Raw genomic sequence first — 13,349 nt, 5'->3', positions numbered from 1 at the left:
TTATACTTGTAAAATAACCCTCAACTTGGAGTTAGATTTGTTCCTCTCTGATTGTATAAAATGGTTTTTCTTGGCCATAAATCTTTGGAAAAGTAGTTGAATTGGACTTTCTTCACATGTATTTCTGTTTTGATTAATCAATTTAAAATTCTGTGAAACAACTTAAAAATCACTGGATAATATGATTTATCAAGATTTTTTTTTAAGTTGTTACAACTGCTTATGTAATATTATGAGTAATGTTATACTTGTATTCTTGTTTTAGTGTAGACAGATAATAGTCATTACATCATTAACTAATAGTGGACTTTGATAAGAGATGTCTAAACTACCAACTCACATATCTGCATCTTCATCTCTTCGATTTGTCTCCACTGAAAAAGTGTGTCCCAGATTCACTACATCCAGATCTTTGTCTTCCACTCTGTAAGTTTACAATGGCACAGTTTAAAGTGATGGTCACACAGTTAGAGCAAGAACATATCCCACAGCCTCTAATTCTAATGTGTAAAATGTTAACACAACAGTCATATCCTCATCAAAAATAAGTCTAGAAACTGTTTAAATATGTCTACTTTCATTCCAAAAAATTAGTTTATTATAGCTTCAGTAATAGCTTTCAAAATAATAATTGAAAAAAGTTAGAAATAATAATTCACAACATTACACATAAAGACTTGTCTTCATGTTTCTCTGGAAGTTGGAAAAAGAAAGTCATACCTCTTTAGGAACTTTCTGTCATGAGAATTTTTAACACATGCCCAAACAACATTGAAAGTTTGTACAGCTAGCAACAATTAAATTTCATAAATTACCTCAACTAATGATCTTTATCTTTCCAATTTCTATTAATATGTTTAAGTGAATTACAATGGAAAAAGTAAAAAAAAAAAAATCCTGTTATGTACTCAATAACATGCATATTCATAATACTACAAATCTGTTCACTATTCCTTTAGATTTTAGACACAGCTCTTACACAATGTGTACATTGTTTTATTAATAATAAATATAAACAACAGATTCCTTACCTAAATTTTGTGTAAGTTATAAAATTAAATGAGAAAAACGTGATGACAAGAAGTTTCCGGATTACTAGGACTTTTGCTGGTTACCAAGATCTAAAAGAGTGCATAACTAATCTTTCCTACCTATTTGTTTTTATATTCTTCATGTTTACTATCCCTCCAGATTTCATTTTAAAAGGGTCATCCTAAAAATGTTAGCAAATTGGCAAATTAAGTTGTGCAACCACTTCTTAAAAATAAGTACAATTTCTGAAAAAATAACTAATATTTTGTTCGGCAATTTTTTTTTAAAGAGAAATAAAAGTTTATTGACCATTTTACACATTTTCTATAATTATATAAAATTGCTGATTTTCATAAGTCTACATTTATCACAGTAATTTATTTTTGGCTTGCAACACTTAAAATATTAAGACTATTTAAAATAGTGAAACAACTCTAATACTAAGCCACCCATAAGTTTTTGAAGTCCAAGAATGACACTAAAGAAAAAGATTCATTTTACACTATTTCTTGTTTACAAATGCAATATTTATGAGGTAATAAAAGAAAATTAATCAAGAGTTAAAGCCTTAATTTTCTTTACTTTTAGTACCTCAATTTGTTCAGACATGAATATTAAAAGGCCTTACAAGAACATTTATGCATCCTAGGTAGACCTTAATGTCATTGCTAATGTCTTTTTCCATTACCACAGTATTAAACTAATAGATCCATTAGACATAGTTCTAGGCAGAGATACATACACTAAACGTTATTCATGATTTAGTAGTGTTTATCACTCATTTTGTTTTTATTTATTTATTTATTCAGAGATGAGATACCTTTCTCAGTATTCTGCTTCTTCTCAATAGTGGAGTATTACTTACAACACAATAAACATTAAAAATGTCAAATATTGAATTAGGATTACTCCAACTTAAGCAATGTCATTAAAATGAAGTAATCATAGATGAAAATAAGCAGAAATATACTATTCTACTACAAACATCCATCCACATCACTTTTCTTGACATCAACCAGAAAATTCACACATATACACACAGTCCAATTCAGTAGGCTCACAAGAATAACAGCAAAATTACTTTTACTACTATAACATAGCAATCAGCTAGAACTGCCATCCGGGGACATTGAAAAACTTGCTACATCAGATAAACATGAAAACTAGCTCAGACACAAACATATCGAAATGGTACTCATTTCACCTGATTTATACAGTTTGTGAATTTCTTGTGTTGGAATAAAATCTTCTGACTACACTGCAGGAAGACTGGTATACCAACCATGCATGATCTTACTGAGTGGCACAACACAAAGTCTCACTTACATGCAAGATCACGAGTTCACTCTGGAAGTTTATATAGGCAGATGTCCATCAGCTTTCATGAAAATACTTATCCTGATTGTTCAGAGAGCAAAGAATGCAAAATACTATTATTTTATTTGTAAGAATCCCTGATAAACATTAACAGTTGAATCCAACTGTAACTTTCCTTAGGAGTTTTATCAAACTGTCCTAGCTATATATCTAATGAATTTCGTGCTGCACGCTCCTCAGAAGTTCCCATATAACTCAAATAAGTAAATAGATTTATAGATTATTGTAAATTACCAAATATTTCTCAATTGTGACCCTTACTTTCCTAACTATCTCCTTTTAGCTATTGATTTTTTCAACCAACTTTTCTAACTGTACAAAAATGAAATGACTATTGCATATAGAACCAATTGCAACAACACTTGGTAGGTTGGAAAGCAAGGAATGCCACTTCCTTTCACTTATTGATTTCATGAGTCAACTGACTATTCTACCTAATGGTCAAGCAGTTAATACCAGCCATAATGATTAGGAGGTTGGCAATGGCATCTAAGACAATCATCAGACTGCTTCTCTACTGATGCTTCCTTATCTGACTCCTTACAATCAGCCAGATATGTATTACATCTTCCTCCTTATTGGTGATACAGGATCATATGACATAGTACTCTCATCATCAGAGTCAACTTGCTTGTCCACCTCTAATTCCTGAACTAATCAGTTCTATAAAAGGCACATCAGTGATGTTGGGTTTCAGGTTGTTGATGTGCACAGCACGACTGCTGCAACTCATAATTCACTTGATATAGCTGTCAACATACAAGATATGGACCAGTCCATCCAGAACTAAGTATTTCAGTGCTACCAACACATATTACAACTACACCCAGTCACCAGGCATAAACTTCCATTCCACTACTCTTTTGTAATAGCATTTCTTTTCACATAAAACCACTTTAACTATCTGTTGCCAAGCTAACTCATGCAGGTCAGCTAATGCAAAACACAGCCATTCCACATATTTTTATGGATACTGTGGTAGCTCTTACTGGATGGAAGGACCATACAACATATCGAATGAAAGCTGGTCTTTTAGTCCAAACATCAGGAGGTTTGGAGAATAACCAGTTGACTATTGTTCAGTTGTACAATGTGCCATCATGACTTACAGACTGTAGGTGCTCATCTCAATCAGTTTGGTCAGGGTTAACAAACTTAGCAAGCATTTACTTGACAATCTGTACTGCCATTTCAGCCAAACTATCAGATTGAGGATGATATGGTGAAGTGTGGATCTTCCTCAGGCACAACATTCGACATAATTCTGCAAACAAATGGTTACTGAAGTTAGCTTCTTGATCCACATGATCTCTCCAGATGTACCAGAGCACAGTAAATATTATTCACCCCAAACAACCGATGAACCGTGCTAACATGTCAGGCATATGGATAAGCTTCCGCCCACTTGGCAAAATAATAAATACCATCCTATAACAATTACTTTCAGTTTCAGGCAGAGAACTAGCTATATCTAGGGTGATTCTCTCCAATGAAAACTTACCATTCTCTGATCAAGTATTCCCTGGTATTGTCAGTTTTTTCATTTGTCAGTGCATTGAGTATGATATCTACACTCTTGCTCAATATCTTTATGTGAATGCAGCCAGAAAAACTACTGCACATTGACAATAGTTTTTGACAATCCCAATTGTCCTCCAGCCTTTAGATTGTGCAAAGCCCAAAAAAAATTTCTTCCATTAGAGCTCTGGGGACCACTAGCTGCACCACAGGTTAGATACCACATCTTGATGGTTCATAACGACAATACAGTATCACCATCCTACACTCATAACTGACTATACAAGTGCAATATTTTTTGTATGCATCAGTATTATGTTTACAAAGTTACCTTGCTGAACAACAAGTAGCACCCAAGCTAAGTCTGGGTCCTTCAGTTACTTTTTCCAAAGTTCCTGATTGGTCATTAATGATATTGATCTAAATACAGAATCATCACTTGTATAATTTGAAGTCACTGCTACTGCCATGTGTCCAGCATCTGAACATTTAATGAAAGAATAAAATCTCACAGACTGGCAATATAATCCATCAGCATTTCCATGCTAATGATTTCGTCAGTGTTGTACAATGAAGTTGTACTTAAGCATGGTTATCTAATATGCTATCATACTTTCTGGGTTTTGAAGTTTATTTGCCCTTTGAATAATGCATGGTTCATTTAAAATGGTGAACCCCCTATCACAGACATAGTGACAATAATATTTGAAAATACTATAACTGTAAACAGTCCTTTCTTTGTTGTACAGTATCAGAACTCACCAGCACTCAGTTTATGACTCACATATGCAATCACTCTCTCCACCCCATGCCAATTCCACTGTCACCGGCATCTGTATTCAGGATGAATGGACAATTTAAAAAAGGATAAGCCAATACTGGCACCTTGATCATGGTAAACTCCAAAGACTAAAAACATCTTCACATTTTCATGGCGTTGATAACACGAGACAAAATATAGAAATATGTAAGCTTCTCATTTGTTAGAAGGCAGTCCTTGACTGCTGTGATATTTGCAGGATTGGTGGACACTTCATTTCCACCAACTAGATGAATCAGAAACTACTTTGACACATGCGAGTACAAAGTTTCAATTTCAAGCATGCATCCTTGATGCACTGAACTACCATTACTAGGTTCTCAGCTGCAGTTTGAAATATGCAACCAAAGACACGTATTTGAGTCATACAAATGAGACATATCTAACATTGCAGTCCTCTCACTGTAAATTCCATCAACTGCTTAAAGGTTGCAGGAGCATTACATAAACAGAATGGCATGATGGGAATTCATACAGTCCTTTTTGAATGCTGAAACCAGCCTTAGGCCTACCTTCATCATACAGTTTTACCTTCTAATATCCAAATGGTATGTCCAGTGAACTGAACCAACACATTCAGATGTTTGTCTTCATGTGGTAAAGGAAAGTGTCAATAAGCATCACCACATTCACCCATCTCAAGTTCAAACAGTGCCTTAGCATTCTACCCTTCCAGACAGAAATGAATGTTTCATGCAGTGGATTTATTACCACAGTAGAAAGTGACAACATACTGGACTGTATATCTTTAGTATACTAGAGAATATTGCTTGCACATTAGGGGAAACTACTATATCTTTTTTCAACACACACTTGTACAGTTCACTGTTCTTGAAACAAATCTGGTTGGCATTGGTAGTTTTGTTGTAGTATTGCAGTTCGCTTGCTGTAAATGCAAAACTGGCTGACAATTTCCATAGTAGGTCCATCTCAAATTTACCACTGCCTGAATGCAAATCAAACTACCTTTGCTTGGCATATGAAGTTGCCAAGAAAAAGTCAAAGACGTGCCTCTCCACTCATTGACATTTCCCAGAATAATGTTTGTGCTGAATCATTGGGAATCATGACTGTTGTGCCATGTTGCAATATCAATCTGTCTCAACACCTTTAGAACTTTGGAGGCCATTAAAGGCTCTGAAGGCTGTTTTGGACCAGGGTCAACTTCTGCAGTTGCCACTGCTGCTGGCCTACTCTTTTGCTCCAGCATATGGCTTGATGTGGCTACCTCAAACTGTGTCACCACTGAAACTGTCTCTATGAAAGATGAGATGTTCCTCAGTCTTAGTGATGCTACATGGGTTCATTCCTTCTTGGAAGGTATTACATGGCATGACCAGGTGACTAGGGCGCTCGACTCGCAATCTGAGGGTTGCAGGTTCGAATCCCTGTCCCACCAAACATGCTTGCCCTTTCAGCCGTGGGGATGTTATAATGTGACAGTCTATTCGTTGGTAAAAGAGTAGCCCAAGAGTTGGTGGTGGGTGGTAATGACTAGCTTCTTTCACTGCTAAATTAGGGATGGCTAGTGCAGATAGCCTTCATGTATCTTTGCATGAAATTGAAACCAAAGTAAGATAGCCTGTTTAAACTGGTGTAACAGAAATCTGTACAATTTGTTTAACTTAAGATTACATGTAAATCAAAAGGGTACTTAAGTAGAACATTTCAGTTCTCTTCCTTCGTTTTTTTTTATTGCTTTTTATTTTATCGACTCCAGCAACTAGATGACACAGAAGAAGCTTGGTCAGTTTTGGTAACTGAAGAATGTGTTTGTGCTTCTTAGTCTATCTATTGACTCTTTGGTTCAGTAAAGTTTAGGGCCAAGTTCAAAGCTTGAAAGTATGGACCCCAAGAGAACTTGCCATCTATGCAGACAGTTTAAGGAGATTACACAGAAAGATATTGCCTGCTATGCCTTCTGATGATCGTGATATTGTGCTCATTGACAAATTTATTGGGAGGTTACTTTCATACAGAAACACATACATGTGAGTTTAAGATGCAAGAACAAAGGTTGCGGTACATAGCCCTTACTTATGTAAAAGAATTAGCACATATTTTACAAAAATTCAAAAGATGATTTTAATCATTACAGTTGAAAAATTAATATATATAATGTATTAAATGTTAAATAGCTAGTGATAGTATGCAAAACATATTTATATAAGTACTTGGAATGAGTTTCAGGTTAGAAATTATTAGTTTTGTCATCACAGATTAAGTAGTAAATTATTAGTTAGGTTATTTATTGTACTAGAGGTTAAGACATCAACAATCAATATATACAGAGTGATGCAAAAGTTGTGTACCACCATGACAGCAGATGGCATGATGACACACTGTCACTATTTTACTCAAGGTCAACTCACTTCCACACATTCTTGCAATAGAGCAGAGTAATTTATTGCCCATTCAATATAATCGATTGCGTATGAGCATCAATTACATGAATTAGTGTCATGTAAAATAAACGATTAATCAAAATTAAGATTAAACCAATTAATGGTGCTGACAATTAATCGATTAGTAAGTTTCACTTATCATGCAGTTATTTTTCACCATTCTGTAAATTGAAAAAAAATCTTTCTATCTATCTATATGTGTGTTATTTTTTTGTCACACGACCTACTTTGCATTGTAGTTTACGTAATTTATCGTGTAGAGCTCCTTTAATTCTCCCTACGAGCTTAAATGAATGATGGAAGTCACCAATGGCTGAAAATATTGTTGATGGTAAGGATGTACAATTGATGAGTTAATGCACTTATCATCATAGGTTTTAATATCTTGGGTACTGACTTAATAATACATACTGCATCAGAAGTACGATTCAAAACACAGTAGGTTTGAAATGTTATACATATGTTAAGCACACTGAATTAACTGATGCACATTTAACTACTTTTCAAATGCTATTAAATGTTAAATAAAGTAAATTAGTTACATTTATTAACAGTTGTTGAAATTTCACGATATTCATACAAGTGTAATCTTTGTTAGTGGCAGAAATTTTGATTACTAATGCACAGAAAGAGTGGAGATACACAATACAAAAATCGACCAGGAGAACAAGAGGTTCAAATACGTGAACAAATTCATTTGTATTAAAAACTGTTTCCAGAAAATAAGTAGTGTATCTTATTATTCTAATATAAACATGTAATTACGATGTATGTAACTACACAACTGCTACATACCTCAACAGATTTTTCTGTACAAACCTTCTTTCCAACGGTTATTCCAAGTACACTAATGAAAGAAATAATGCATATGTCAATAAGTTAAAAATCTTCTTTGAAGGTACTTTAACACTACTGTTGTCTAAATGTGTGCATGTGTGTATATATACACACACACATATTTGGACAGTGGTAGTATTAAAAGCAAATAACTTCAACAAGGAATTAAAACAGTTTAAAAAAAAACGATTGTAATTTGGCTTCACCTACAATGTATCAATTGCCTTAGTTGATCATTTACACAGTAAATGATCTTTACTTATGATTTCAACTGTGACTAAACTATACATAAATGTTTCAAAAGAAAAATTATGCAGAGTAATTAAGCCTAAATAAATGTGAATACTAGACTTTAGAGCATGAACAATAACTTGTCAACTATTGTGATAGCCTGGAAGTCATCTGCTATATATTTAGTTGGCCCTGACCAGATGGTAGTCCCATGGGTTGATTAGTATTTTAAACATTTTCCTATTTTACCTTGTCATCAAATGTGAATTTCTATACTTCTTTCCGAAAAACCATATTTGAGTTTTCGTCTCACGAAAGTATCTTCTTTACTTCAATTTCCCAAATGGAGCCCCTAGCTTTCTGGGGATCCCTGCCCTATTTTTCAATATTATGAGAAAATTGTATGGTGTCTGTAATGAACAGGGGGGTTCTTTCCTAAAATGTAAATGGTGAGATCGATCCAATTAAAGTGTAACAAATATTAAAATAGTAACCTCAAGTCACGTTATATTTTTGTGTTTATCTGGATTAATATAAAGATTATGTACATTCCGAGAGTGATATAACCATAAACTATTGTTTTCAATTGAAGAATTTTGTTTAATGTTACACATATATGCACAAACATATTTGCAATTGTGTTTTTCTTTACAAATTCACATCTGAAACTGGTAAAATGGAATTAACATATATAAACATATTTTTGGGGTGGACCAATTATAATTTTTGCAAAGGACTGATTAGAAATTTTGTGAATTTTGGACCCTGGTATATTTATGTATCTTTTTCTTCACAATCTTAAAAGATTGTTCTGACAAATGTTGAAGATTTACCTTTAACTATTTCTGATTGAAAACTATAAAACATTATGTCATGACAGACTCTGTAGAATTGCATAATATACTCTGATATTAATTTTCCAACCATAATGGGAAGAACTAGAATATGTTTAATTAAAGCTTAACTAGAAATTAATCACCTAGATCATTGCTAATAGTCTCTACCAGTGGAATATTGTATATAACATGTTTTGATAAGAACCAAACATATAATGTTTGAGTTTTCTACTGTGTTTTGATTAAATAAACACTAGCAGTGTGTCATAACTATATGAAAATTCACAATAAAAGGCACTGAACTAATAAGTAACAGTGTACAATGTATTTCTAATGTTGCAAAATTTTTTCGATATTCATGTTATATAGTGGTACCTACCTTACACCATGAGGACGTTTTCTCAGACTCTGTATAACTTTTGTATCTTCTAGTACTGATCTAAAAGTAAACACATATAACAGATGGCAATAAGTGCTTAAATGATAAGTAAACTCTAAATGTATTCCAATTATGAAGATATATTTCTAACATTTAACTGTGTGTATATATCAATGGTCATCTCTTAGCTTTAATATACAAACAAATCAAAGTAGGTTTTAAAAACAGATTCCAAAAATATATGCACATATAATATAACATGTACATCTGCATATACATCATCCAGTGTTTCTATGCACTTAAGGCAAAAATAGAGCTGAAATATTGTGCAAATTTTTCACAAATCTGTCTTGTTAGTAAAATGCACAATCTGTACTATATATTTTCATGGTAATGAAGAATTTAAAAACATCCTAATCTGGTTAGATGAAACATGTTAAAAAAACACAAACAATAAAAAGGCTATAATGTTCTTCAGAGTAAAATCGGTATCTTGTTCAAATCGTTAGTTGGTGTTCGTTAGTCATGATACTAATAGATTAAATTGAACAATCTTGAATCAATGACAAATAATAATGAGAAATCAAAATGACAATATTTTGTTTACTTGGACAATAATATCTGGAAATACTGATTTCAGTTAATTGAGTATTTTCATGACATTAATTGACTTAATCATAATTTTAATTAAATGATTATTTTATGTAACACTAAATGATGTTTAAGTACTCATAGATAATCAATTATATGAATTAACTGAGTTACTCAATTCTAACTTTTATACCCAGAAGAGAATGGTGATCTCTGAAATATAGCTCAAATTACAAAATTTAACTGGAAAGGTTTTTTTTTCTTTTGCCAATGTCAAACTTCAAAAGTGACAGCTAATAATATTACTTTTTAATGAAATTTGAGAAGGAACCTTAATGTGGAATGTTAAACAATTTGTTTGCCATTGTTTTCATATATCAAACAAAAGCATTTCCTAAACTATAAATACTTTTAATGGTGTCAAGAAACTTTAAATTCTGTTTGTTCAATAAAAGTTTTTTTTTTTTTGGGGGGGGAAGCTTGTGAAACTTCTTGAGAGAAAGCACTTACCATTATTTTTCAAAAGACAGTGAAGAAATTCTTGATGATATTGATAGGGTATGAGTAAAGTAGTTATGTTTGCTGATGACATTAAACTCTTGGGTGTTTTTAATTGTAATGAAGATCCAACATGATAATAACTGACATGTAGATGTTGGAATTGTGTTATAAATCTGAAGTTCATTAACACATCTTTTTATTAGAAGAAATAAACCTGAAAATAATGAAAAACAGACAAAGGCAAGTGATAAGAGTGAGAAATGCATACTACAATAAGACAATGAGATCTATACTATTTCATAGAAAGTATGTCTTTTGAGCTGCAGATGATATACTAATATTATGATATATAGTGAAGGGCAGTACCTTACATGAGTTTATGAAGGGACTAGAGCTGATGACTTCCTAAAAATTAAAGGCAGGTTTCAATTTTCACTTTTCTGAAGGGTGGGTGTTCAAATGGTCCCTTGTCTGTCTGTTAAGTTAATATGACTCTTATGTTCATATCTAATAAGAATATATATACAATGCACTAGTAAAGTTGAGATTGCAAGTATATAGGTTAACTAATAAATAAAATATTACATATAATTACAACCAAATGTCTCTATTGAACAACCTGAGTTTTATATTTATGTTGTGTTTACTTTATTGTCCCTCCAAAATGAATAATAGTGCGATCCAAAGAAATACATTTACTCATAGGTGTCAGAAGCAATTAAATATTAGTAGGGTTACAATTACAACTGTGTATATGTGTGATGGTGATAGGGCAGGATTTGTTTGGTGATGATATTAATAAATCCAAATAGAGATAATATGTGACAATTTTAGTATGGTTAAGCCCAACTAGGTCATTCAGTTCCTATGCCTATGCATTTATTATTATTATTATAAGTTTTTTGTATATTTTATTGCATATCTTAAAATATGTACTTGTGGAACATAACATACTTATTTTTTTTATATGTACGTTTTATTTAATATCTATTTGCTTGGAACCTGAGTCCTTAGTGGAGCATGATTCAGGTACCATCAAGACAGATTTCTTAATTAATGTCCTAATTCATTATATAGTCCATGTTAGCATACCAAATGTGAAAGAAGCCAATTTCCTGTTGTTTTTTAGTATGTAGCCAACTTGTTGAAGACAAGTTTCATACTGGCTCAGAAAAAATATCTAGCTTAAGGAACTTGGAATTTCTCTATTTTATTTTGATGGGATTTTCAGTATTTTGGCAACCTCTTAATAACTGAGCTTATTTGTCACATTCTGTCAGCATCATAGACTTAAATGCACTAAGTCTTAAAATAAAGCAATACAGATTAGTTGGTGAACTCCCATATCACCGAGTCTAGTGTCACCTAGGTATTAATATCATAATGTACTTATATATACAACTTATTATAAATGTTGGTTTCTAAATTAGTCTTGTAAATTCTAAATCAGTACTTCTGATTTCAATAAGCCATAAGCACAAGCCTACTGAAGTGATTGAACAATTAAAATCTGTTTCAGAGCTTCCCATTCTCAAGCACTTGATTTTTACCTATGTAATGGCAAAGACCCTACAAGAACATATGAAACTGAATGGCACAAGAATTGAAACATTTTCTACACTACACACGTGAACAATACTTTCCTCAGCCTTCCACAAAAAATATGTAAATGATAAACAAATGCTTTGGGCCAGAATGCTTTTTCCCTGGTGGTTTTAACTTTGAATTTTGATGGACCATCTACTTTCTAATACACTGACTTTGACTAGGCAATTTTAATCTCCTTATACGAAAAACAAGAAAGATTGAAATATAATTCACATCAATCATCTACGTTCATGAATACGTTGATATACAATCAACGTATTACTAACACAATAATAGTTAATACCATTATTAGTATTACTATTAGTACTATTACATAGACTAATGATCCCTATATACGTTGTAAAATACACAATAATCAATAGCTAATTTTAAATAACACAGTACACGTACCGACGACTGACATTAATGTCAACATAATTAAATTATCGATGCAAATATAAGAAATACTGGGTAAGAATTGTATGCACTGCTATTGTTAGTGCTAGTACTAGCGAGTGCATTTGTTTCCACTTATAGTTCTTTAAATTTAGTTTAACTTTAAAAATAATCGCAACAACGCTGTACCGTCTACAGTCTATTTAGATTATTTACGCGCGAAAGTTCCCCACGAAAATAAATTTTTACTACTTACCTAATTTCACTCGAATCTTCTTCTTCCTCATGATCATCACTACCAGAAGATCTGCGTCTCCTAATATTTCTATTCCGTTTCTTAAATTTTACCACTTGAGCGTCTTCGCTCTTTTCCTCCATTTTAAATAACCAAGATGACTTTCGATTGGATTCTGAACTTCCCTACAACCTGTATAATTATAATAATAAAGCATATAAATCAAGATTATGATTCACTTAAAACTTATGAGCTTGTATTTATTACAATAAATGAAAAATAAATTTATATTTTAGTTTCTTTATAGTTTTATTTGATAAGAATAATTGGTTTAAAATGACTGAAATTTTTCGAGAGTATTTTAGCACAATAATCCCATCTAGAAAAACAAGAATTTTGTTATAAAATATGGGCTATATTAAAAAGTGTGAATTGTCGATCACATATGATACCAAAATAAAAGCGTGACCTCTTTGTAGAGTAAAGGAAGTTTTACACCCTTACGGACATTGTCATCAAAAAATTATAGAAAGTTTACCCTGCATATGCCTTACTTCGGTTGTGAATTTTGTTTTCCTCTTTGTTTGGCCCGGCATGGCCAGGT

At 32.4% G+C, this 13,349-nt stretch overlaps 1 protein-coding gene across 1 annotated transcript in view; it reads right to left on the bottom strand.

Annotated features, from left to right (window-relative positions):
* Positions 1 to 12,920, bottom strand: part of LOC106472246 (uncharacterized protein C9orf78-like) — a 28,521-nt gene extending 15,601 nt beyond the window's left edge. The window contains exons 1-5 of the mRNA XM_022401580.1: positions 12,767 to 12,920; positions 9,436 to 9,495; positions 7,948 to 7,999; positions 1,152 to 1,213; positions 341 to 424 (exon numbers count right to left, since the gene is read on the bottom strand). Coding sequence (XP_022257288.1) covers positions 341 to 424; positions 1,152 to 1,213; positions 7,948 to 7,999; positions 9,436 to 9,495; positions 12,767 to 12,888 — 380 coding nt within the window. The 5' untranslated portion in view covers positions 12,889 to 12,920. The remainder of the gene's footprint in view (positions 1 to 340; positions 425 to 1,151; positions 1,214 to 7,947; positions 8,000 to 9,435; positions 9,496 to 12,766) is intronic.
* Between the last annotated feature and the right edge of the window lie 429 nt (positions 12,921 to 13,349).

Source organism: Limulus polyphemus, unplaced genomic scaffold (genome assembly GCF_000517525.1).
Source record: "Limulus polyphemus unplaced genomic scaffold, Limulus_polyphemus-2.1.2 Scaffold118, whole genome shotgun sequence".
NCBI lineage: Eukaryota > Metazoa > Arthropoda > Merostomata > Xiphosura > Limulidae > Limulus > Limulus polyphemus.
Note: the sequence above shows the minus strand (reverse complement) of the source record. Positions and strands in the feature narration are given on the sequence as shown.